The sequence below is a fragment of the Sinocyclocheilus rhinocerous genome, unplaced genomic scaffold (assembly GCF_001515625.1).
Source record: "Sinocyclocheilus rhinocerous isolate Xijiao unplaced genomic scaffold, SAMN03320098_v1.1 scaffold541, whole genome shotgun sequence".
Classification (NCBI taxonomy): Eukaryota; Metazoa; Chordata; class Actinopteri; order Cypriniformes; family Cyprinidae; genus Sinocyclocheilus; species Sinocyclocheilus rhinocerous.
The window spans coordinates 318,405-344,467 of NW_015658519.1; the positions used below are offsets into that span (position 1 = coordinate 318,405).

The 26,063-nt window shown below is 36.1% G+C and overlaps 2 protein-coding genes across 2 annotated transcripts in view; both read right to left on the reverse strand.

The window, feature by feature from the left end:
* The window catches only part of pld1a (phospholipase D1a), a 26,780-nt gene extending 6,102 nt beyond the window's left edge, over positions 1–20,678 (reverse strand). Inside the window, exons 1-24 of the mRNA XM_016530924.1 lie at positions 20,603–20,678; positions 19,995–20,164; positions 19,777–19,919; positions 17,190–17,301; positions 15,829–15,894; positions 15,405–15,463; positions 14,807–14,899; positions 14,278–14,430; positions 12,816–12,965; positions 12,642–12,725; positions 10,861–10,942; positions 10,455–10,565; positions 10,184–10,375; positions 9,831–10,026; positions 7,516–7,638; positions 7,239–7,357; positions 7,002–7,115; positions 6,771–6,881; positions 6,243–6,331; positions 5,266–5,379; positions 2,996–3,045; positions 2,345–2,479; positions 1,129–1,282; positions 926–1,043 (exon numbers count right to left, since the gene is read on the reverse strand). Of these exons, the coding sequence (XP_016386410.1) occupies positions 926–1,043; positions 1,129–1,282; positions 2,345–2,479; positions 2,996–3,045; positions 5,266–5,379; positions 6,243–6,331; positions 6,771–6,881; positions 7,002–7,115; positions 7,239–7,357; positions 7,516–7,638; positions 9,831–10,026; positions 10,184–10,375; positions 10,455–10,565; positions 10,861–10,942; positions 12,642–12,725; positions 12,816–12,965; positions 14,278–14,430; positions 14,807–14,899; positions 15,405–15,463; positions 15,829–15,894; positions 17,190–17,301; positions 19,777–19,919; positions 19,995–20,164; positions 20,603–20,630 (2,766 nt within the window). The 5' untranslated portion in view covers positions 20,631–20,678. The remainder of the gene's footprint in view (positions 1–925; positions 1,044–1,128; positions 1,283–2,344; positions 2,480–2,995; positions 3,046–5,265; positions 5,380–6,242; positions 6,332–6,770; positions 6,882–7,001; positions 7,116–7,238; positions 7,358–7,515; positions 7,639–9,830; positions 10,027–10,183; positions 10,376–10,454; positions 10,566–10,860; positions 10,943–12,641; positions 12,726–12,815; positions 12,966–14,277; positions 14,431–14,806; positions 14,900–15,404; positions 15,464–15,828; positions 15,895–17,189; positions 17,302–19,776; positions 19,920–19,994; positions 20,165–20,602) is intronic.
* Positions 20,679–20,915: 237 nt separating this feature from the next.
* The window catches only part of LOC107722493 (phospholipase D1-like), a 10,135-nt gene continuing 4,987 nt past the window's right edge, over positions 20,916–26,063 (reverse strand). The window contains exons 2-4 of the mRNA XM_016530859.1: positions 21,647–21,826; positions 21,039–21,208; positions 20,916–20,963 (exon numbers count right to left, since the gene is read on the reverse strand). Of these exons, the coding sequence (XP_016386345.1) occupies positions 20,916–20,963; positions 21,039–21,208; positions 21,647–21,743 (315 nt within the window). The 5' untranslated portion in view covers positions 21,744–21,826. The remainder of the gene's footprint in view (positions 20,964–21,038; positions 21,209–21,646; positions 21,827–26,063) is intronic.

Genomic DNA, 26,063 nt, shown 5'->3' on the forward strand with positions numbered 1-26,063 from the left:
TTTTTTTTATTGGTCTTATGGAGTATTCTAATTTGTTGAGATAGTGAGTTGGTGGGTTTTTGTTAAATGTGAGCCAAAATCATCACAATTAAAAGAACCAAAGACTTAAACTACTTCAGTCTGTGTGCATTGAATTTATTTAATACACGAGTTTCACAATTTGAGTTGAATTACTGAAATAAATGAACTTTTCCACGACATTCTAATTTATTGAGATGCACCTGTATGTAAACAAAAACTTTTATTTTGGATGCGGTTAATCGCTATTAATCGTTTGACAGCACTACCATAAATCAATTTTGCAGTAATGTATTATTATGCTAAGCCTAGGTTACATTTGGTATAGAAATATGCAGGTGTATTTGTCACCATTCATATTTTTTTAATAAAATGCCTGATGATGGAAGGTTATCATGATAAAGTGAGTTGTTTTTACTCAAACCTTACACAACAAAAATATTTTTTTTCTTTAAAGACTTAATAAAATAATTATCAAAATAAATAATTTAAAAAATATATTTATTTTATTTTATTCTATTTTATGGAATGGACGCCTTGCGCCTTTAAGGAGGGAACTAAAGCTTCGTAATTGTGTGTGTGCGTGTATGTGTGAAACATTTGGTTGTGTGGCTGATGTGTGAGAGGTATTTACTGAAATTGCCAGCCTACAATGGTGGCTCAGAATAAGAATCTCTCATTCCATTAAGCCTCATTATTACTGGCCTGCCATGAGACAGCCAAACAACCAACCGAGTCTGAGAGATTCAGCGGTGATTGAGAGCAATACCTATCTGACAAATGACAGAGCAACACCTCTAAATCATAATTCAAATGCTCCACATAATAGGAAGATGGAAAGTAGCCATCATAAATTCCATTACATGCCCAGGAGCGAGTGAACAAAGACACAAGGAATCACACGCACCTTCTCGTAGATGGTGGCATTCCGACCCGAAATGCTCATCCAGACGTCTTTGTAGAATCCGTTGCTGATGGGGTCACTGACATCAATGGTTGGATCATCAAAGGCACCAAGAATGGTTCTGGTTTATGAAAAAACAAAGAGTTTCAGCTGTGACTCAGTTGTTTTGCTAACACTAGGATGCTTGGCTTTCCACCAGATCTTACTTGAAGCACTCCAGTCTGAGCTGCAGAGCAAACTTGCCAGCCTGGTACTCTTGACCATCCATCACTGATGGAGTTGTTTCTGAATCTTCAAAAATCACAGCTACCTCGCTGTCCCTTTTCCCCAGCATGCTGCGGTCGTTGATGTTGGCAGAGCCTGTAAAATAAATAAATAAATTAATTAAAAAGAGACAAGAAAAAGAATAAACAATAATTGGATTTTGTTTAAGGTGATATAACACTAAAGTAGTTTGAAATAAAATAAAATCAAAAATATGTTTTAAATATATTCCATTAAAACTATACAAATTGAATTGAATACTTTATTAATAAAAAAAATCCAGGTAAAATTTTAAATAAATAAATAAATATAAATGCCTAGTAGCTTTAAAAGCAAAACAAGTCTGAGCTGTTTCATAGATTGCAATAAATAAAAAAAACAGTGCGCTAAAAGGAAACACACTGGTCATGACTCCCTTAATCTAAAATATCAAGACAAATAATAATCAGAGACAACAAAAGATTTTTTTTTTATACTCTGCGATTCAATTTTATTCATTGTTTTATAAGTGATTGGATCTCAAGGCATTTAATTCAATAGCACACGAATCTTCCACCTACAGAATCAGAGATAACTCAATTTCAGTGTGCGGCTAAATGTTCCCGTCAGATCTATGGCTTTCTTCATTTGATTTCTTGTATCTTCCGCTGAAATCTAAAGCTTTATCTGAAATGACACTCGCTTATCTTTTATGAGTTTCTTCCGCTCCTCGTACAAAGTATTATTTTAACTTTTTTTTTTTTTTTTTTTGCAGATACGTCTGTGATACTTCTTTCAGAAAACAGAGACATGAAGATAGGTTTTAGCTTTAGCTGCAGAGCAAATGTCAATACTGCACATCTGGTAGTGCAGTCATGTGTAAACTACACAGACAGACCACAATATTTTCCTCATTAAAAATCACATAAATTGGATGCAAAAGTCTGTTAACGTCATTCTAAATATACTATTTTAGGGAAATGAGTGGGCAAATGTGAAAACCAGCTATTTATTCGCCAGGTCAATGATAATGTGTGGCCTCACCGTCTATCCTTCAAAATTACCACAGTCCTCCACAAGGGGGAGTATAAAGATCTAGCCAAAAAGAAGTTATGTGCAGCGAGTTGCTTAACAATTACAGAGAAAAGCAGGCATGGGAATGTAACATTGTTAACTCACCAATAATGACAGTGCTGTCATCAGCAATGAGCAGCTTGCTATGAACATAGATGAGCTCAGTCACCAGTCTGCCTTCCAGCTCCGCATGAGTCCTCAGACCACAAATAGAGATGTAGTTCATCCATTGGTCATCCACTGTGGGGGTATAAAGAGAGAATGGGGTGAAAAACAGAATGAAGACCAATGCCCGAGAAAAAATAAAAGGTGTCTCTTGCCATTTAGAGAAAGAAAGAAAGAAAGAAAGAAAGAAAAATGAAGGCCAACACTAAACAGGTTGGGTGTTCTTCCACTATAAATCCTTCACAAGTCAGTGTAAATTTACAAGTTTAGTGCAACAGCTTCATAAATTTCACCTCAACTCATTATTGGTGCAAGCAGACAATCAATTACAAGAAGTTCTACTGGTGCCATCCACTGTATGCAACCATTTAGCACATTTTGAATCTTATTTACATTTTGAAAATTGTGTTCACTTGTTGTCTTATATGTTGCAATGTTGTGGTAAACCACAGAAGAGAACTGATTACCACCACAGAGTCAGGTTCACATTAAATGATGTCACAATCACGTCAGCTTACCGTTCCATCCCCAACATCTGACACGTACAGAGAGAGAAAGAGAAAGAAGAGGGATGGGAACACTCAGACTTACTTTCTTTCTTCAGCTGAGCGATTATGGAGTACTCTCCTCTGTTCATGGTCCTACAAAAGCAGACATTCAGGCCATGATTACATGTGTTTTCAAACGCAATCGCAGAGTTATGACAGCTCATCGTGTTCTCTCAATAACTTAACTCATTATTATTCTCTAGGTTACCATTGTATCTACCAAAAGCAAGCTTATAAACCACTAAACCTGTCTTGCCATGTAAAATGTGTCAGGGAGCTGCAGCAAAGGAAATTTACTGGCAAAAAACCCCCAATAAATGAATAAATAAACCTTGCAGCAGTTTTCCATGTTTACTGTGACACTGAAGCACTGCTTATTTCCATTTATTTTCCAGACAAGTGAAACAAGCATTTAACACTTGGCTGTGCCTCTTACGTGTGTAATGGAATGAATTGGTAAGCTGGCATTGGAAAACAAAGGCGCACTGTCTAACACGGGTCATTATCCTCACATCAGTGACATTTACAATTTTCTTTGACAAATTCCTGCTTTCATCCAAATGATATGCAGAGAGCTTGATCGGAAGGTTCTCGTGGAGATGATAATCATGCCTGCCTGATCGTGAGTTGAAAGAAGCTGTTTAGCGTGTTGTCAGACTCATTAAAGCTTAATCAGGGGAGGAGAGGAGAGAATGTGCCCGAGTTCACTAAAGAGGAAGCACTAACTGCGTCACTGGGAAACCAACTACTGCTGTGAACTCATGAATGACACTGCAGAAACAGAAACAGCCGGTCAAGTCGTGCTCAGTCTACATGACATGCTTGGTTTTCAACTTGAAAACAACACCGACCACATTTACCTGTTTAAATGTTAATAAATGTCCCTGGACTGTGAATGATTTCTCAGTAAATGCTACTGAGAAAGAAAACAAGCCAATGTAATGCAAGAGCATCGTCGTTCACTGAAACTATATTTTCTGCAAATGAAAATATTCATGAAATATATTAATGAAAATAATGTTAGGCAAATTAATTATAGTATAACATATTCCACATCGACACGGCCCAAACAAATTATCATGAAAGCAATCAAGTTCTCCCATAAAGTACATTACCTTTTTCTTTCTTTTATTTCTTTTTGTCTTCAACTATACAAAACTATACAATGTAAGTTTTTTTTTAATATTCCTAAAAGTTTTTTTGAAGTTTCTTATGCTCACCAAGGCTGCATTTATTTGATCAACAATACCGTCAAAAACAGTAAGATTGTGAAATATTATAACATTTCAAATAACTGTTTTCAATTTTAATATATTTTAAAATGTAATTAATTCTTCTGTTGGCAAAGCTGAATTTTCAGCATCTTTACTGCAGTCTTCAGTGTCACGTGACCCTTTCGAAATCATTCTAATATGCTGATTTGCTGCCCAAGTAACATTGCTTATTATCATCATCATCAATGTTAGATCTGTGATATATTTTTTTCCTAAGATTTTTTGATGAATAGAAATGTCAAAAGTATAGCATTTATTTGAAACTGAACTTTTTGTGTCATTATAGTCTTACTGTAACTGTTGATGTCACTGACTAAATTGCACTGAAAATATCGCAGTCTTTTCGATCCTTTGCAGAAAAACAAACACCACTTGAAGTCTACCTTCAAACGTGGCTTTAAATATTTAAATACGATAACACCTAACACCCAGACTTTTGTAACTGACATCAGACAGATCAGATGAATGGACAAGATAAGATTTCATGTGCTTTTTTTTGCCCTTTCCATATTTTTATGCTGTTGTCTGCAACGTCCTAAGTGTTCAAATTCTGATACTGCCCTCAGAAAAATCATCATTAATAGTAAAACATCTATTGCTAAAGTCTCATGCATGGCAAACCTATGCAGGTTTGCACCATTACCATCACAACCAATGAGGACATGCTAGCAAAAGCGAATGCAGGTTGTACAGCCAAAAAAACAATTAGATCTGGCCAGATTTTTTTGAACAGTCAATCTGATTTTATAATAATAAATAATCCCCAGCAGTGAAAACAAATGAATCTCTGTATGAAATGAGCTATTTAATTAAACATGCCTCACCCGGTCTAAAATTAACTACTTTTTTACCTTTTAAACTGCAAAATAATAATAATAATAATAAAAAAAATGATTCATTTGGGATCACAATCTCATTCTATTTTTTTGAGTGCCAAACTCTGTATGTGAGACTCAGGTGGTCCGATTTTTACTGTCTGACCTGAGCTGCCCTTTTTTTTTGCTCAAAGACACGTGTACAGCAACGGATTCATTCCTACCTGTAGTTGAAATGCATAACAGCCTGGAGTGCATTTCCTCCTCCTGTGGAAATGTCTCCCTCGAATCCAGGCAGCAGGGGAGTCACCACATACACACGGAATGGCTTCTTCTCCCTGTGACACATTACAGCAAACATCAATCCGATAAATCCATGTAAATACACACATGCTTATTCTTAAATCAAATATCCTCACTTCCATTGCCATTAAATGGCAAAACATCTTTTGCAACCCATTTCTCTTTAGCGGCATTTCCTTTTGTCTCATTCTGTGTACTGCCTCCATGATTATAAAGCCATTACGAATGGCTCTTCTCCCAGAGAGCTCTTTAAGCACATGCCAGCATTGTTACAGCACAAACAACAGTGCAGTATTTCAGCATTGGGGGCAATGCCTGGAATAACTAAATGAAGAGTGGCACGTCAACAGCCCATGTCTGGCTCACATCAGTGCCGTGGCAGGTGCTGGCTTCTCATTAGCCATCAGTGTGAGCTAAAGACAGGCCTGTCTCTGCAGCTGAGCCTGTGTGTATGACAGCAGCGGAGCGAGACTTGTGTCTCCTGTAAATCACATACTTCACAAGGAACTGCAGGACTGCATTACTATGGGAGAAGGTGGTAAATTACTGTTGATTTTATTAAAGAAGTGAAGCTCTACTAATATGTTTGGGTGATATGGATATATACAGAAAGGATGGGTTTGTGTTGAAATGCATGCACAGGGGTGTCATATTATTTTTGAGGGAGTAAGACAAGACTTGAGCAAAGGATTAAAAAAAAAAAAAGGTTTTTAATAACCCAACATGATAATCTGGTTATACTGTACAAATTGTGTTAAACATGTTACGGGGCAAAATTCCAAACAATTCTAACAATTTAAAGTTGATAAGAAAATAAAATAAAATAAAAAAATAAAATGGTTCAATTAATGGCAATGATCAACAATCAGTGTTAAGGCATTAGGATTCTCACACTTACTTGTGAGCTCTGATAATTCGCTCAATAATGGCGTCACCAATCTTGTTGTAGACATGTTTGTTATCGGCACAGCTGATGAAGAACTGATTCTGAAAAGAAACAATGAAACAAGAACAATCAGTTTACTTCATCAGGCATGTTACAGAGGTGAACACGTTTTACTTCTGATAGGCTACAGTACATTTCCACAGAAAAATATGGTTATTTAAGTTCTCGTATCATCTCTTACTATAAGTTCTCTTCAAATACATTTCCAATTGTATAGATTTTATTTGTTTGTTTTTACTTGGTGAACATCCAAGTCATGGTTCTTCTAGAATTTCCACTGAATCATTCTGGGCATCTCCCCTGATATGCTCTGATAACCACAGCTGCATGTCATTTATCAATAATATGAAGCAACTGAAATGTCAACGGTGTTTTATAACTTGTTACACATTTCGCATCTGAACTACTAAATAGCTGTCAGCACATTTGAATCATATCACTGAACGCTGACAGACAAAGTAAAAGTGGGGGATTGTGTACCTCAATGTAGATGAAGTGCTTGCTCTTGGCAATGACCTGAATATAGGCATTATGAATGGACTCCTCATGGTGCTTGATTCCCGCCGACCAGTCTGCAGCTGACCGCAGAACCTGAGAGACCATTTACATTTATAGCCATTTTTATAGGCATTTATGGCGAAGTTACTCAGTGTGCATGCAAGGTATCCATTTATCTAACAGTTACAGCTACAGCCATTACTGCGTTCTCACCTGGACTTTGGTTTGGACACAGTCTGGCGCTTGGTACTTTAGATCATTGGCAGTGCTATGAGATTTGGGTAGGAGAAATGGGTAGGAGAGTGATCTGTACTTTGGCTTCATTATCTAAAGGAGAAAACAAATATGTTAATAATGCTTCTTAAAAATGTCACAGCTTAAGGTAAAATGCAAGAAACACACAGAAGAAAATTCAAAAGCTTGTCAAACATAAGTTTAAAGTGTTCTCACCTTGGTGAAGTTCCAGCGCTGTATAAAATGCCTGGCCACATCTCTGGCTGCTTTCCCATGCACCACTGAGGAGATGTCATGCCAGGGCATTCTGGGGGTTGTGTACCTGTCAATAAAATCTATAGTCGAGCACATTGTTAAAAAGGAGGATCGTAAACATCTGAAATGCATCGAAAAGACTGCGTTTAATAACACAATTAACCTTGGACTTCCTGGATTAATGATCATTGAAATGAAGAAAACTAAAAGCGGCCAGGCAGTAAAACGTGTGGCTCACCATCAAAAGGCTTGTCCAGCCGAACCCAGTCTTTGTAGACAAAGTTGCAGTAGTCTTTGCCGTGCCAAAAGCGTGTGTTTCCCATCAGCTCTCCCACTCCGGTCTGAAGCATTGAGCCACTCTCTGAACACACAAGACATACAAAACAGCTATATATAACTCGAAGGATCTTTTAAAATAAATTGACTTGTGAGTTACTTTCAAATCTACTAATTATTTTTTCATGAAAGGTGTAACCACAAGCATACTATAGACAAATACACACAATATGTAAAATAATAAAGGCTACATAGAATAGAATATATATGATTACACGTTCAAAAGTGCATGATGAATGATTAAATTGCATTTTTTATTTTTATATATTAGAAATATTTTAAAAATATTTTAAAACAGTGAAAATCATTTAAATATAATTTTTTTAATGTAATACAAATGACACAAATAGTTTTAACAGAATATAATTCCAATACCCCTATAACTCATTATATATTAGGAACTATCATGTATCTAAAACAATGAAGAATTCTGAATATTTCTTTTAATTTTTCATGATTTATTTTCAGTAAATGTATTTAGATTAAAAATAAAAGACTTTGCTGCTTATAATTTTAATGTGGTCTCTTCAGAAACCCCACTGGTGTATGCTGAAACGTACATGTTGCAAATGAAAAGAGTTTTAGTAACAATTCAGCAATAATTAAATAACTGACATCAGACCAAACAAACATCAGATTACTGACATTTAGACCATCATTTTCCATGACAGTATTGATAACCACTGCATGTGTAGTAATATTTAACATTTATCCACAACGTCACACCGTAATCTAAAACTGAAAAATTAGTGAAACAAAGGATTGGTTATCTTAATAGCAAATGAATATGACTTTAGTGTAAAAATCAGCGACAAATGAAATCTACCCTGAGGTCAAAGTAATTTCATTAAAGCATATCTCTGCTGCCTAGTCTTTAAGCCAGTCTCAAATACACTTAATCCTCTCTCAGGCAGACTGTAAACCAATCTATATGTGTGTCTTCTATGGCAGGGAGAACAAACAGAAAGAGCTAAAGCAAAAAAAAAGGATAGGGCAATTGCTCGAGCCCGGGCAGGGTGTCTAAAGCTACATCTACTATCAGCCAGAGAGGATAAGCATCACTGCACATCCAACTGAGAAGAAAAACACAGACAAGATCCACAGACTGACTGACATTGACAAGTAACAGTAAATGGGGCAAAAAGGTCAAAAAATTATCTAATACAGATAGTCTATAACTGAATTTCAGTATTTTGTGATAACTGGATTAAGAAAATTGCAAACTGGGTGAAGTGAAAAAAATATAATTAAAAATGATATATACAGTACTGTGCAAAAGTCCATTTTCACAACAACAACAACAAAAAGTTTTAAGCCAGTTATTTCTATCTTTTGCTGTAGTGTGTCAGTAGGAAATAACAGTTTACATTTCCAAATATTCCATTTGACACTAATTGTAATAAACCAGTGATTTTTATATGCACAAGGACAGAGCTGGGTAGTAACTGATTACATGTAATCTGGATTACATAATCATATTCCAAAAAATTTATGTACCTGTAATTAGATTAAATGACATTTTAAAATACTCGTTATCAGATTACAGTTACTATTTTATTGATACTTTATTTTAATTTTACATTTTTATGACTAAATTAACTCACAAACCCCCTGCAGTTCCTTCACAAACCCCAGTTTGGGAAACCCTGACATAATGTACTGCTTAATTCACTTTATGTTGTTAATAACAACTAATGGAATATATTTTCTTTGCATTTTAATATCAAAATGGTACAATATCATCCTATTTAAATTAATGTGATAGAAGGCAGTTGATAAATAAAATCTATTTTCAAAGCATCCGCACTTTACAGCATTTTTACACAAGTGCCTTAAACTTTTCACAGTACTGTAGCTTTACAGAAAAGTTTTAATTTACAGGTGAAACAAGCGGGTTGCCAAAAAATTTGGGATGTTGATCTGAAGCTATAAGCAAAAAAAATGACAGTCCAGTCCAATCCCATGTACAGTATTATAACTATTGTAAATGGAAAAAAAATGTGACCAGTACTTGGAAGAAAGTTAGTCGATGTGAGGGAGTGTAAACAATGACACTATTAATTTGTCAGTGAACTATCCCTTTAAGAATCCTTTTTTTAGTTGTTAAGGTTAAAGAGGAATTAGTCATCAGCAGACTCAGAGAACGTCACAGAAATAAACCAAACACAAATTGTATTGTGGAATCAATTTCAGTTTGGTCAGGAAAGAGTCTCTTACTGTTTGTGCTGTCGATGCTACTGATGCTGTCAGCATGGTGAAGGCCTCGTTGGATGTGATGGTACAGACTGAAACGTGTTTTGCGAGTGCGGCCAATGCCTTTTAGTTTGGGCAGGTCCACTGAGTCACCAGTCATCGACCGGCTGCTGTTTCCACTGGTGGACACTTTTTTCCTGGGTGTGGATGAATCCAGTCCCTGAGTCCCAAAACAGACATAATTCCACTTCATTATAACTGGCAGAAACATGAAATCCCAGTCTATAATTGCAAACTTCAAAGCCAAAAGGTGCATCATCCATGGGTGTGGCACAATTAATGTAGCATGTTGGTATGGACATGATGATGTCTCGAACCTGCTCCATGGCCTGAGCGACAGAGCGTGTTACACTTCCCACGTCTGTCAGTCGGTGCTCACTGTCATCCCAGCGGCCATACGCAAGGTCAATTCCCCCAACGAAAGCAACTGATTGGTCGATGACTACAATCTTCTCGTGATGTGCCCATAAGTAGACAGAAGAGGACACGTGATCAGGGTGCCTCATCACCTGTTGAGAGAGAGGAACAGTTACAATCGCATAAGACGTCACATAAGATGCAAAAGCACGTCAATCACACATAGCTTACCTTAATATTTGGGTGAAGATGAATTAGTGTTCTTTTGCTGTATTCACTGTTGATGCCAAGTGCCAACTCCACTTCCTTATACAGCATAACAAAGATCCTCACTCCTTGTTGCTAAAATAAACAAGTAAATACATACATACATAACTTAAATAAGTAAATAAAATCAGTAAATAAGTTAATAATTAAGTGAAAAACAAGCAAATAAGCAAATTAAAGTAAACATAGTAAATACATACTGCAAGTAAATCAGTAACTAAAATAAGTAAAACAATAGATTTAAAATTAGTAAATTAAATAAATAACCTTACTTTGAACCTGAATATGTGTCTGTATATCCCACTTAATATTCATGTTAAAGTATAAGCATGGCACCAGGGACAAATGCACTTGAATAACATTCACTTACAGCCTTGCGCTTCAAAATGCAGTCGAGCCTCCAGCGATTGCCTTCCACTACAGGCCTCTTCAGGAAGATCTCAGGGCTCAGCCTGCACATTACAAATACAATCATATAGCAGATACAGCATACCACAAGCACACTGATTAAATTAAAATGGACACAACTTAATTTCTTGATACACATCCTGGTCTTACTGTGAACATTATAATAAATTGAAAAAAAAAAAACTTACGTTAGACTAACCGGGACTTGTCATAACACTTATATATTGTTGCTCTTTTGCTGTTTTGATTGCTTCTACAGTGCGTGCATAATTATTAGGAGACTCCAGGTAGGTTGCAGTTTTGGAAAATGGTGGCACTGGAGACTAAAGGGTTCCTGATGGTTTCACACCTAATTCTTCACCTTAATTCTTAACTCTTTCGCAGTTAACTTTCTTCTCCACCTGTTTTTTTCTAACCGTGCAAATTGCAAATTCTAATATTGCATCCTTCTCATGGGCATTCAATAATTTTTTACTTTCAGTCCGAGGTAAATCTCTTTTTTTGGCTCATTTTATCTGTAAAGGAAAACCTGCTTAATAATTATGCACATCTGAATATAAGGAGTTTTTCCACTTCCAGCCTTCATGGACAATTATATATCACTAATTGATAAAATACAATTAAATACATGATTAAATACAAATTTAATAGTAGTTATTAAGATTGACGTGGTTTGGAATTGGTAAAATGTGCTTGGGAAAAAAAAGAATATTAACTTGCCTAATAATTATGCACGCACTGTACTGTAAGTCGCTTTGGATAAAAGCATCTGCTAAATGATTAAATGTAAGTAAATAAATAGATTAAAAAATGAATTAATAAAAGTGATTAAGTTTCAACCAGTAGGCATGAAGTGTAGGAAAGGAATTCAGATCTGACATTTTGATACTAAATGCCATTAAAAAGGTTTTCATGTTGGTTTACATGAAATGAATGTTTGATATTTCATATTCTACACGTACAACTACATCAAAAATACATTAATGTATGCAGTGATTGCTCATATAACCACCCACTCCCTCACACACTGAGGATCTATTCGAGGGGAGATATTTCTGAAATAAGGAGGGCTAAAACTCAACACCTGTGAAGTGAGAGATACTGGTCTTGCTGTATAACATACACCTCCCACCCTGATCCACTGCCACACATTCTGCATGAGTGCATGTAATGTCTACCGCAACTCCACTACAGCGCATTACCAAACAATGAGAAACGAACACAAAAGAACATTTCATATCAGATTAAAGAATACAGTTTTTCATTTAAAGAAGACCATAATCAATCCAGCCTTGCTTTAAGTCGATGTTTGACAGATGTGTGTGGCTCTTTCTTGTACTACCAGTAGGTTTTGTTGTGCATCCCCACTTCACACCAAACGGAAACGTAACCGCTATACTATACCATTTAAAACTTATACAAAGAACTAGTTCAAAGTACTTAAAACTAGTTAATAGATAAAGTGTTTTTTTTTCCTTTGGCCATGTTTTGTCTCACTTAAATGATGTCATGTCATCTCTGCTTTCTCTTTTCACAGCTGATATACATACATGCACTATTTATAGGTTGATTTCCCAGAAAAATGTAAACACTGTGGAGCTATCAAAACATTGCTCTGTTTGTAGAAGCAATCTGTCCAGTCTGTGATAGCAACATTGGCTCAAGCAATAGTGTGAGCTGGGCTGAGACTGTCTGTCTGCCTGCACATGTTTTCTTGTTGGAGGGTAAACAGTGAGCACATACCACCAGTCTGTGATGAAGATCTCCTCTTTGGCCTCCTCCAGAGCATTTGCGACATCCTCCATGTAGGTTTTGCCATTCACATACCTGAACATTCATTTTTTTAGTTGTCAGATATTACAGAGTAGAAGATCTCTTAGATCTTAGATTAAACAAGAAGACCACCATTAAATATACCATTTAGAGGGTATGTTCTCCTCCTCTCTGGCGAATGATCCAAAGCGGTGGGCCCTTAAAAAGGCCTTGCCATGTTTCCGGACAAAGCTTTCAATGGCCTGACCCCACCACCGTGCATGTCTATAACTAGTGAATTTCAGCACTAGTTTCCTGCACAAGACATAAAAAGAAATTGTCTACAAACCAAGAGAGAGACATTTATATGTGACAATACGCTCAAAGGAATAGCTTACTGAAAAATTTCAATCTGCTGAAAATGTATTCACCCTCAGGCCATCTAAGATGTAGAGTTTGTTTGTTCATCAAAAGAGATACTGAGAAGTGCAGCATTATATCACTTGCTCACCAATGGATCCTTTGCAGTGAATGGGTGCCAAATGAGAGTTCGAACAACTGATAAAAGCACCTCTATAACTGACAAGTAATCTAGTCCAACAATTAAAGTCTTGGGAAGCACAAAGCTTGTAAGAAACCAATCCATCATTAACCAAGGGTTGTTTTAACTTTAAACTGCTGCTTCTGGCCAAATTACAAGTCTATAATCCCTAATAAGGCTCCTCCAGTGAAAATGTCCATCCGTTCTTTAACATCAAAATCCACCAGCAGATTAGTTTAAAGCTGTTTTGGACTGTTTTCCCTTATAAACGGTGCTTGATTTGTGCATATTTCTCCCCTGATTCAGTCAAGATGACTTTTTCACTGTAGAAATCAATATTATGGAGAGAGGATGCATATATTAGATGGACACAAAGGTTTGACATGCCTTAAAGGGTTAGTTCACCCAAAAATGAAAATTAGCCCACAAATTACTACGCCGACCTCATACGTCATCCGCCTGGAGCTGCTTCCATGTAGGACTGTTGGCGCAAGCTACATTAAAGTGATTATTACGTTTTTAATATGGATATTTTTCTTACAAAAACGCATCGATTCGCTAGAGGAGGCCTTTGTTCACCCCCCGGAGCAGTGTGAGACACTTTTTTTTTATGGATGGGCACTTTTTATTTAACTTCTTTTGGACTGATGCATGCAACACCCACTGAGTGGCATTAAACAGCTTGAAAGATCAAAGACAACTTTTAATATAACTCCCGACTGGATTCGTCTGAAAGAAGAAAGTCATATACACCTAGAATGACTCAAGTAATTTGTGGGCTAATTTTCTTTTTTGGTTGAACTAACCCTTTAATGATGTTTTTTTTTCTTTTTCTTACAAACATGCAGCTTTTCACTTCACAAGACATTAATTAATGTACTGGAGTCATGTGGATTATTGTGATGTTTTTATCAGCTGTTAGACTCACATTCTGACGGCACCCATTCACTGCAGATGATCTATTGGTGGAGGATCAAAAGTTGTGTAATTTCTCCAAATCTGTTCCAAAGAAGAAACTGATCTACATCTTGTCAATTTTCAGCGATTTTTAATTTTTTGGTGACCAATATATTTTAGCGAACACACCTGGACAAGTTCTCTATCCTCACTCCATGCTTGGTGTCTGTGTATTTGGAGTCCATTTTGATACTGAACTCATTGTCCACCAGCAGGACAAATGAAATGGCACCTGTGTCTGGCTTCATGTACAGCAGAAAAGAGTCCTTCACAATAAGCCACCTAAACAAAGAGCACAAAAGACTTCATCATTAGACTCCATCACAACCATGAGGTCAAAGTGTGCTTTTCTAAAGCGTTATTATACAGACAGCAGTGAAAGGCAGTGATAGTGTCGGTTTAACCAGAGAATGAAAGTAGCACGGTATCAGTGGAGCAGAGATAAACAGCTCGCTAGACTCAAAGAGACTGTACGGTGTGTGTGCATGGCTGTCCGCTCTATCTGAACTGTGCATTTTCACAGATAACACTGCTTTAAAGAGTCAAATGTTAAAGAGTCAAGTGAAGAGCACAGCCTCACTGCATGAACGCATTTAATCTGCTTTTGTGGTTTACTTGAGGAATTGTGCAATAGATTTTATGTTTTATGAATAATTACCTCTTGGACCAGCGGTAGCAGACTTCATTGTGGCCACAGCAGTTCATGCCTGGGATACGGTGACCTCCTGACCTTTTATAAACAATGCCTTCTCTGAAAGATACAGGTTTGTATGAGCAAAAGTGAATCTCATGAAGCCCATTAAAACATTTCTGTGTCATATGTCAGATAAGAAATGAGATAATAGATTATAAAGTATGTTACGTAAAATTAAGCACATTTTTAGGACCATGACATTTATTCCATCATAACATTTTCACGACAAACACATCCCCTCCCAATTTTCCATGACCTTTAGGGTATTTATACGTTATGGGAGTATTTGTCATACTGAATTCAAACAAAATTGCATCACAGTACATTTTTAATTATATATAGTACACAACATACATTATGTTATATAATACAAAATTATTTTTAAAAAAAATCCAGACACATTATGGTAATAATGAGAATTTATGCTTAAAAATGTGTTGCTTGATTGACATTACTGCCACAATGCAAAAATAAATAAATAAATTCATAAACCCTGAATAAATAACGTTATAAATATCACACTTAAAAATAAATAAATAATACAAATGGAGTGTGTCCTTACAAGCCCTTGGGCCCCAAGTCCTGAATGAAGGATAACTGGCTCACATCAATAAACTCTATCTGTAAAAGAGAAACAATTCTGCTTAAAACCAGGGAGACAGAGACGCAGCTTCAATTAAAAGAAGTTACACTAAATCCTCAGCTATATTGACCCCTGCAGGGTATTAAAGAGGAAGAGAGAGAATGAAAGAAGGAATGTGAGGGAGAAAGAGAGAGAGAGAATTACGGATGCCCTTGATTACAGCTGCTTGAATAGCACTGAGCTGAGAGAGAGAGAGAGAGAGAGATGCACATTAACACGCTCAGGACACGCCGTCTCCATCTGTAATATTGATCCTCATTAAAGTAGGATCAGCTGCTTCATTAAAGATAACTCAACGTGAGCTCTATCAGGGCCTGAACTCTATAATCAAGAGTGAGCTTACAGTTGCGTAGTATTTTCGGTACATTGCCATCCTCAGCAGCTTGTTTAGGTAGTCTTCCAGTTGTTTCTGAAAAAGGAAAATGCATTTGTTAGTTGGTTTGAAAAGTTTGATTCTGTGGCACTGGTTCTGTTCCATGATAGATAACAGTAAAACTCAGAAAGTAAAAATGCCATTCAAAGTATTGCTAAATACTGTATATTGTTGATGATATTTAAACCATTCCATAGATATCAGTATGATTTCAATGTCATTTTCTTAAAAGTGTTTTAAATTGTTTAATTTGCTCAAAGGTTGCAGTTATCAACACTGCAAAAAAATGATGTTTTTCCTCAGTATTTCTGTGTTGTTTTCCAGTACAGATATCATAACATTCTTAAATCAATACAGATTAACTAGACATGCAAAATGTCAATGACAAGTCTTGTTTTCTGAAAAATGCACCAAAATTAAGTGAGTTTTTGATTAAAACAGAAAAAAATTAAAATCTGTCAGTCATGTTTTCCTTTTGAACCCACCGGCAGACATTTGTTATTGTTTTAAGCATAAAATCACTTAAAACAACAACTCAAACAAAAAAATAATGAGGAATAATTTTTATTTCATTTTGCAGTGAAGCCAGGTTTTGTTTTTCAGTTTAATGCAACATTATTTAGCTATCTAGCAAACAATGTTAGTTATATTGTAATGCAATGTTTTCATTACATTTATCATAATGATGAATATATCTCCTATAAATAATCTAACTTTACTATTATTTTACTTATGCAAGCGAACTTTAAATATCTGATCAATATTACATAACATAGAAATATAGCATTACACAATGTTCCTTAAATGTCTTTAATGAAAGTTATTATTAAGAATATACAGTATTTTCTGAGACACTAAAATATGAATTATGAAAGTGATGTTTGCCTATTAGGTCTAATGTATTCACTGAAAGGAAGAGCTGTATGCTAATCAGCTGATTAATTACTCATTCATTAGTTTTCGAAAGATTTTCCATAAACATCTATATAGAAAATTACCAGGAAATATACTTCTGAATGTCAGGCCATTGAAAAAGTAGTCAATCGATATTAAGCTCTATTCAACAGCTCGAATCTTTAGAATTTCATCAGCAGATTATGTTCTCATGTTCTCATGTGACTCACACTAATGATATGACAAGCAGTGTGCTGTTACTACATACACACTCAGAGACCACTTAATCATGTCAGTGTGTGGGAGAGACCTGCCCACAGACTCACACGCCTGGCCTTGGGACGATCAAGATCACGTCATGCTCAACAGTGTATGGGATCACTTCCTGTCATGTGATCCAGGGCTAGTACTGCAGTAAGCATGTTGGAGTGACTCACTCTCCGACTAGACACTTGCTCCTCTCGTGCCAACTCATCTCCACCTCCCCGAGGCAGTGCAGGCATCTGCCTCACCTCGCTCCTCTTTATGCTCTTTCTTCTCTCTGTGTGGCTGAAAGAAAGACAAAGATATCACAGTGTGAGACAGAAAAAAAGAAGAATGAAAAAAGCAAAGAGTTGGTGGAGAAAATGAATAGCCATGAAATCTGAGAAGAGAACAAAAAAGAGAGAATGGGGGAAAACCGAGAAAAGAAAAAGAAATGGAAACGTACGAGGACAAAAACTGTGAAAAAAGGAGTGTAGAGGAAGGGAGAATTATTACAGCTTCTTTAAGAATGAGAAGAGTAGTAACTGATCCTCTACACCTGGTATTTAAATCCATCTAGGGCCATTGAACCACAAGTGGTCAGTTGAGACACATTAGCGCTTACAGCAAGCAGTGACATGCATCTGTAACGCATCTCCTGTGACCACTTGTGAAGAGGAGTGAATTTCAGACAGCACTTGAAAGGCACAGTGAGTGCACAAAGAGAATGCTACTCAAAGGGATTTTCCAAATGAAAGTACTGCAAGCAACTGAATCCTTTCAGCAAGGGCTTTTGCGGAAAAAAATTTGAGAAAGTAGTTTTGCAATTTTTAACCATGCGATCCTGAGTGGCGAATTCTCACAATTTAACTTAAAATGCGAGGCAATTTATCTGAGATACCTGGGATTTAATCAATTTGAACAAATTAAACTGGAAACTTTTGATTTTTTAGATGCCATATTAAAGGTGCCACCTGCAATGTTTGACCCAGAACTGAGTTTTCCCACAACTGGCAACCCAGTTTTTCAAAATACTATTGGTCAAATTGGCAGTGAGCAGAATCACACAGACCAAAACAAGCATTTTTTGGAGAAACAAAAATGTGAACTTAGCATGTTGCCTAAATATCTGCAAACACATTATTGTACTTTTATGCTAGTAAAATCATACTAGTCACATCATCCTTCAGAAATCCTTCTAATATGCTGATTTGGAGCTTAAGAAACATTTCTTATTATAAAAGTTGAAAACAGTTGTGGTGCTTAATATTTTGTGGAAACTATTGTAATTTGTTTTTCAGGAATCTGTTAAAAATAACAGCATTTATTTCAAAAAAGAACTTTTTTTGTATTAATACAAGTCTTTACTGCCACTTTAATTTGATCAATTTAATACACCCTTGCTGAAAAAAAGTATTAGTTTCTTAACTAAACAAATGACTCATTACATCATTGTGCAACTTCATGATGAAAAAACAGTAAAAAAAAAAAACAAAGAGATTAATTTTGATCTCACGTTTTATTAAACTAAATTAATACATATAATTTAATTAATTCGTTTATTTATTTATTTAATTCATCAAGCCACTTTTATCTGAACGATAAAGTGTCAGTGTATACTAATAATGTTCTGTGAAATCCATATGGGCTTTTCCAAGTCTTTCAATCAGATAGTTATTTTCTATTTTCAAACTTTTCAAACACTTGTTTCTTCTTTTTATGTTGTCCGGTGTGCATGTAGTATTTACACTACTAATGTGACGCGGTTTCCAAGTGGTTTGTGTGAGCATACTATAATATGTTTTGTATTTAGTGCCATGATCTTGCCTAAATATCTGCAAACACATTATTGTACTTTTATGCTAGTACAGTCAAAAAAAGTACATACAGCACCTTTAACAATCAGTACACATGCTGAAATAAATATAATTTAAAGACACAAAAAGATTGTATTTGATGCAAAACCATATACAAAAATCTAACTTTTTTATTTTAAGTCATTAATTTATTGTAAAACTGAATGTATTCTGAAAATTCTGAATTTTCAGCAGTCATTACTCCAGTCTTGAGTGTCACATCATCCTTCAGAAATCCTTCTAATATGCTGATTTGGTGCTTAAGAAACATTTCTTATTATAAAAGTTGAAAACAGTTGTGGTGCTTAATATTTTGTGGAAACTATTGTAATTTGTTTTTCAGGAATCTGTTAAAAATAACAGCATTTATTTCAAAAAAGAACTTTTTTTGTATTAATACAAGTCTTTACTGCCACTTTAATTTGATCAATTTAATACACCCTTGCTGAAAAAAAGTATTAGTTTCTTAACTAAACAAATGACTCATTACATCATTGTGCAACTTCATGATGAAAAAACAGTAAAAAAAAAAAACAAAGAGATTAATTTTGATCTCACGTTTTATTAAACTAAATTAATACATATAATTTAATTAATTCGTTTATTTATTTATTTAATTCATCAAGCCACTTTTATCTGAACGATAAAGTGTCAGTGTATACTAATAATGTTCTGTGAAATCCATATGGGCTTTTCCAAGTCTTTCAATCAGATAGTTATTTTCTATTTTCAAACTTTTCAAACACTTGTTTCTTCTTTTTATGTTGTCCGGTGTGCATGTAGTATTTACACTACTAATGTGACGCGGTTTCCAAGTGGTTTGTGTGAGCATACTATAATATGTTTTGTATTTAGTGCCATGATCAACTCCATACCAGGTGTAAAGGATCATGGGTTAAGTTTATCTGTAGGGCAGGGGTCTGACCTTCGGGTGGGCAGTGGGATCCTCATAAGGGTCTTGTATTTCAGAAGCTCTCTGTGCAGCTCCATGAAGTGCTTCTCTTTTCTCTTGACTATCCAGGTGAAGTTCCCATGTTTGAGCTCTATCTTAAACACGGCTGGCATTGCCTGTGAACACAGCAGTGATGTGAGATCTGTGACATCTTTCTACCATTGCTTTTAACTAGCATGTGCTTCACAGACCTTGGACACGCTCCTGTGTTTGGACATGTTGAAGCGGTCCGGGGCCCTGGTGAAGCGTTCCACATCGAGGATCTTGGCAGTGATAGGGGCAGCGGTCAGATAGACCTGTGCTTCTGTCTCTTTAAAGCCAACTGTCCTGTACACGGCAGAGAATGGGATACGGGATACACCTGTAAGAAAAGACAGAGTGGACTGAGGAATGCCTACGGCGAATGCGAGCTCTAGTGTGTGTGCTGAATGCTTGTTTGTGACATGCTGCATCATGTTATGCAGTTGTCCTCACATCACTCCTTTTAACACACGTCCCATATAGTCCAGATGTCTGATTAGACAGACCTGCTGTCACTTCCTCTTTGAAAAATGACTGGCAAAATAAATCCTGTTCCTCAAGTCTAACTTGTATTCAGTCATTTTGAAATTAGAAGAGCCACCTTTATTTAAACAGTGCTTTATACAATACAGATTGTTTCAAAGCAGCTTCACAGTAATAAACAGGAAAATAACAGAATGACGCAAACTTCATCAAAAATGAGACAAGCACTTCTAAGACGACAATACTACTAAAACAAATAAATGTTTAGGACCTGATTTTATTAATAATCACTTACCTGAGGGGTTGAACTCGCAGTCCACCATTTCAGGTTCATCCTCAGCATCTGAGCAGCCCAGGTCCCTGGTGTCCAGGTTCTCCACCGTGTCCACAAGATGAATATTCAGATTTTTTCCCCAGTAGTCTATTTTATTCAAATAATTATGAACATTTTTGCATTTAGATACAGAAGAACATTGCCTGTTGAATATTAAAAACAAACGAACAAACAAAAAATCTGGATCTCCATGTCTGCCATGCAAATCAACTGTTCCTGCTCATTCCCAGACTGGATCTCTTCTGTTCACTTTCCCTAATTGCAGATTCAATTATTAGAAGTTCCCATGTTTGAGCTCTATCTTAAACACGGCTGGCATTGCCTGTGAACACAGCAGTGATGTGAGATCTGTGACATCTTTCTACCATTGCTTTTAACTAGCATGTGCTTCACAGACCTTGGACACGCTCCTGTGTTTGGACATGTTGAAGCGGTCCGGGGCCCTGGTGAAGCGTTCCACATCGAGGATCTTGGCAGTGATAGGGGCAGCGGTCAGATAGACCTGTGCTTCTGTCTCTTTAAAGCCAACTGTCCTGTACACGGCAGAGAATGGGATACGGGATACACCTGTAAGAAAAGACAGAGTGGACTGAGGAATGCCTACGGCGAATGCGAGCTCTAGTGTGTGTGCTGAATGCTTGTTTGTGACATGCTGCATCATGTTATGCAGTTGTCCTCACATCACTCCTTTTAACACACGTCCCATATAGTCCAGATGTCTGATTAGACAGACCTGCTGTCACTTCCTCTTTGAAAAATGACTGGCAAAATAAATCCTGTTCCTCAAGTCTAACTTGTATTCAGTCATTTTGAAATTAGAAGAGCCACCTTTATTTAAACAGTGCTTTATACAATACAGATTGTTTCAAAGCAGCTTCACAGTAATAAACAGGAAAATAACAGAATGACGCAAACTTCATCAAAAATGAGACAAGCACTTCTAAGACGACAATACTACTAAAACAAATAAATGTTTAGGACCTGATTTTATTAATAATCACTTACCTGAGGGGTTGAACTCGCAGTCCACCATTTCAGGTTCATCCTCAGCATCTGAGCAGCCCAGGTCCCTGGTGTCCAGGTTCTCCACCGTGTCACTCATGTCTGCTTTTATCAGATTGAGTTACTTCTTATGGGCTCACCGAAGCATATTTAGCACTCTTCAGCCTGAAGGTCCAGCATTGCCTGTTTGAACACACAAACACAGACATCGAGTCAATACCCTAAAGCAGGGTTCCTCAATTAGTTTTCGCAGAGGGCCGAATTCTGCCAACAATACCAAGCCAAGGGCCACTGACCTATATATATGTATATATATATATGTTATTATTATTACAATTATTATATTATTCTTGATTTTAGACAGCAACTCGTGACAAGAAGCGACATGGGATTCTATTTTAGGAACGGTTTTTATTTTCTGCGAAGTCGCGGCAGGAACAATTACATACAAAATATGACAGTGATAATCTCCGGTAATGATTATGTGCTTTATTCAATGTGAAAAGTGTCTAATGTGAGTTTGAATATTATTTTGCGTTATCTTTATAGCCATAGTGAAATCAACAATAGATATGTTACCTCAGATCTTGAAAATAAATTAAAGCAAACTTGTATGTTAAAACTGAACTCACTGCGAACCAACACGTGTATTCTATAACAAAGATATCAGTCAGTCACTCACTCAAAAGTCAAAACTGTTCTGTCCATTCACATTTGAACTATTTTCCGTGTCCACTTTTCTTTTCTACACACTCACCATGTTTTTGCTGTCACATCGTATCTACACTGGACGCGACAAAGCAAGACAGCCCGGTGTAGACACGATGTAAGTTAATGTAGCTTTCTGATGCTGCGTTTGAATTTTCATGCCACATTATTTGAAATTAGCGCGGGCCAAACTTTTTTCTCTCACGGGCCGGATGTGGCCCTTGCGGGTCGCCTATTGAGGAACCCTGCCCTAAAGCAATGGTTCTCAACTACTAGTATGAAAAAAACCCAATACTAAATACACCCAAATTAAAATGTAATTAACTAAATGATCACAATTTGACATAATCAGAAGAGCAAACTAAATCGGTTTAGCAACTTTTAAAAAAGAAGGGAGAAAAGTTTTAGCACAGACTCATCTATTAAAATTAGGTAGATTCCATCATAGACAGGTTTACGCACTCATGCTTAAAAATCATGAATATTATATACTGGTTCACTAGCAATGAGGATAAAGTTGGATTGTGCCAACAACAATTGGCTGCCAAGAGCATAAAATATTGAAATTCAATTTTGCATGATAAACAAGTCTAGTGCTGTGTTGTGTCACCACTTCATGTACAATTTAAATTCTGAGTCCTACAGCAAAACCAGCTCTAATCTAATTAGCTTTGATTAGCTGGCAAAGTCAGCAATATGTCTTTTTCATATTCTTCTTCATTCAGAAATGAACATGTGTGCCATGTTTGCATTGTACTTGGAACATTTGTGCAGCATCATAAATCAAATATCCTTTTGTTTTAGAAAGCTTTGTAATTATATTATATTGCAGTACATGCACCTCTTTTAAATAAATGCTGTTCTTTTAAACTTTCTATTTATAAAGGAATCTTGACCCAAAAAAATATCACAGTTTCCCTAAAAATATTAAGCAGCACATTTTTTTTATCACTATTGAAACAACAATACATATTTCTTGAGCACCAAATCAAGGATCATGTGATACTTAAGACTGGAGTAATGGCTGCTGAAAAAAAATCATCACAGGAATTCATTTTAAAATAAATGAAACCGAAATCAGCTATTTTAAATAGTAATAATATTTCACAGTATTATTGTTTTTACTGTATTTTTGATCAAATAAATGCAACCTTGGTGAGCATAACAAACATCTTTCAAAAACATAAACAAATCAAAAGTGTACTATTATTAACTAGCTAGCCAAACCATGACTCCTTAGTTTGCTCATTTCTATTTAAAACATTTCCTCTTTCAGTCAGGCCAAAAGTCAGAGGTCAAATGCCTTCTCCTGTGGCGCATGGAATCCCTCCAATCAATATTAAACTAATAATACACACAAGATCACATCAGTGTCATTCCCTCACCAAAAAAAAAGCTATTAAAAAAAGAGATCACATCCTGTTTTCTTCAATATCTCTGGGAGCAAATTCAAGAAAATTCCCTAAACCCCAAAACAGCACCAGAATCACACTGAGAATTGCTTTCACAGAAATACAAAACCCAAGAAGCTGTTCATTGTTCATGCCTTCACTATTCCTCTAAAATTAATTTGTCAGTTAGTGGCATGATCGAAAGGATGAATATAAAGGTAAATGACAGGACTGGTGACCCATCTGCAACTATAAATACAAGTAGGCCATAAAAAGGGAGATGAGATGATGCCACAACAGAGAAATCATATAAGCCACTGAAGCCCTTAAAGTCACCATTAAATCGAAATTGAAAATTCGTATTTTTTAATGGAATACTGTAGTGTTTATTATAAATAATTTATACGTGCACTTCATTCGTCACAGTAGAGAAGAAAAGACCATCGCAACTTCTGTTTCAACTTTAAACAGATTGAAAAATCATCACCAACAGTTAATAATGGATGTGCGGCAGAATGGAGGAGTGCTTTAATAGCTTGATAATCACAGATGTGGGTTTTACGTCTAAAGTAGAAAGTTTCACACAGTATGTGGAGGAAACAATACAAATCAACAGGATATAAAGTACAACGGAAAAAGAAAGAATGACAGTGGAAGAGATTATAGAAAAATGCTGAAACTGAGCAGCTGAGTCACCAATTGTTAGCAACACAACACAATTCACACTGCCACAAGTTCAGTAAAACTAAATGTGACCACCAACTCTATTCTCAAGCCTTTCACACAACATAAAGTCGACATTTGTGCTGTTAAAACAAAAAATTAATTATTAGAGCAAATAAGAAAAAACACACAGACCTGCTTTCTCTCATAAAGAGTCTAGTTGCTTTTCTTTAGACTGCAGTAATTTTGCTGCCAAGTACATGTTCGCTCTATAACTATCCCACAAAACCTTCTATAAACATAATGGGACATTTTCTCCTCCCATTGGCTGGTTGCGGTGGGCTGCAGCGTGTAGATACTGGCTGATCTATTCAGTCTGATCGCTTAATGACCATTTAAAATGTGTGAACGAGGAATAATGTGTGCTAGAGAGAAGCTGAAAGGTTTGAACTTCCCATCTTACGTAAGACAAGTCTAACGGTGAGGTGTGGCTCTTTGGCAACTCTATAATCCGAACTCGATATGACATAACCTTTTCCAGTCTAGCTACCTTTGGAAGCTTCTGCTTGACTCAGAGAAACAAACTTAGCCCTTCAATCCTGAAAGTCATTAAATCTTTCACAAACAAAGAGGCTGGTATGTTTCAAAACATCTTGCAATATTTATTTAGCAGATACTTTACATTGTTCACCAGAGATATCAATCTTTTTTCTCAAAGTCAACATGAAATTGGAATTCTGTTTTCCTTGCTTAATGTTCCTGGTCTTCTGATCACTGCATACTGTTCCAAAGAGAAAATATAATGACTTCCCTTTTCCACTGACATCACTTGGCCACTCGGGTTATATAAAAGAGTCAAAGACAGAAAGGGGTTTTCGAACATCAAAGCAATAATAATTTAATATAGTTTTAAATCCCCCCCCCCCCCCCGGGCGGTTTAAAGTTTTTTTTTTTTTTTTTTTTACAAAAATATATCTGTTAACGCTGAATGATTATAGAACATTTTACCCATATTTTGACTTTTTTTTCCCGGAAATTATTTGAAACATGCTTTTAGTTTTATCCATATAAAATCTTTTGTAAATTTAATTTGATGTGGACACCAAAATGGGACGTTTTGTCTTTGACCCATAAGCATTATTGTAAAATACTATTTTTCTGTCTAACTAATCTTTCTCCAATCTGGCAGTGAACTCCAATTTTCTATTCTTAATCTAATCGATTCAATTGCAGCCCTATTTCACACAAATAAAATAGGTTTTACTTCATTGTCTCTGGTGGCCGTGTTTACTATAAATATACAGGGCAGTCTAGCTAGCTGGTAGTTTAAAGGGGTCATATGATGCGATTTCAATTTTTCCTTTCTCTTTGGAGTGTTACAAGCTCTTGGTGCATAAAGAAGATCTGTAAAGTTGCAAAGACTAAAGTCTCAAATCCAAAGAGATATTCTTTATAGAAGTTAAGAGTCAACCACGCCTGCCTAAAATGGCTCGTTCTAACACGCCCCCAACATATCTACGTCACGATGTGGGAAGATTTGCATAACGCCGCCCAAATGTTCACGCAAAGAAAGAAGGCGTAACTTAAAAATATTTGGCTGCACAACTGTTGATAATTCTAATAATAAATCAGCATATTAGAATGATTTCTGAAGATCA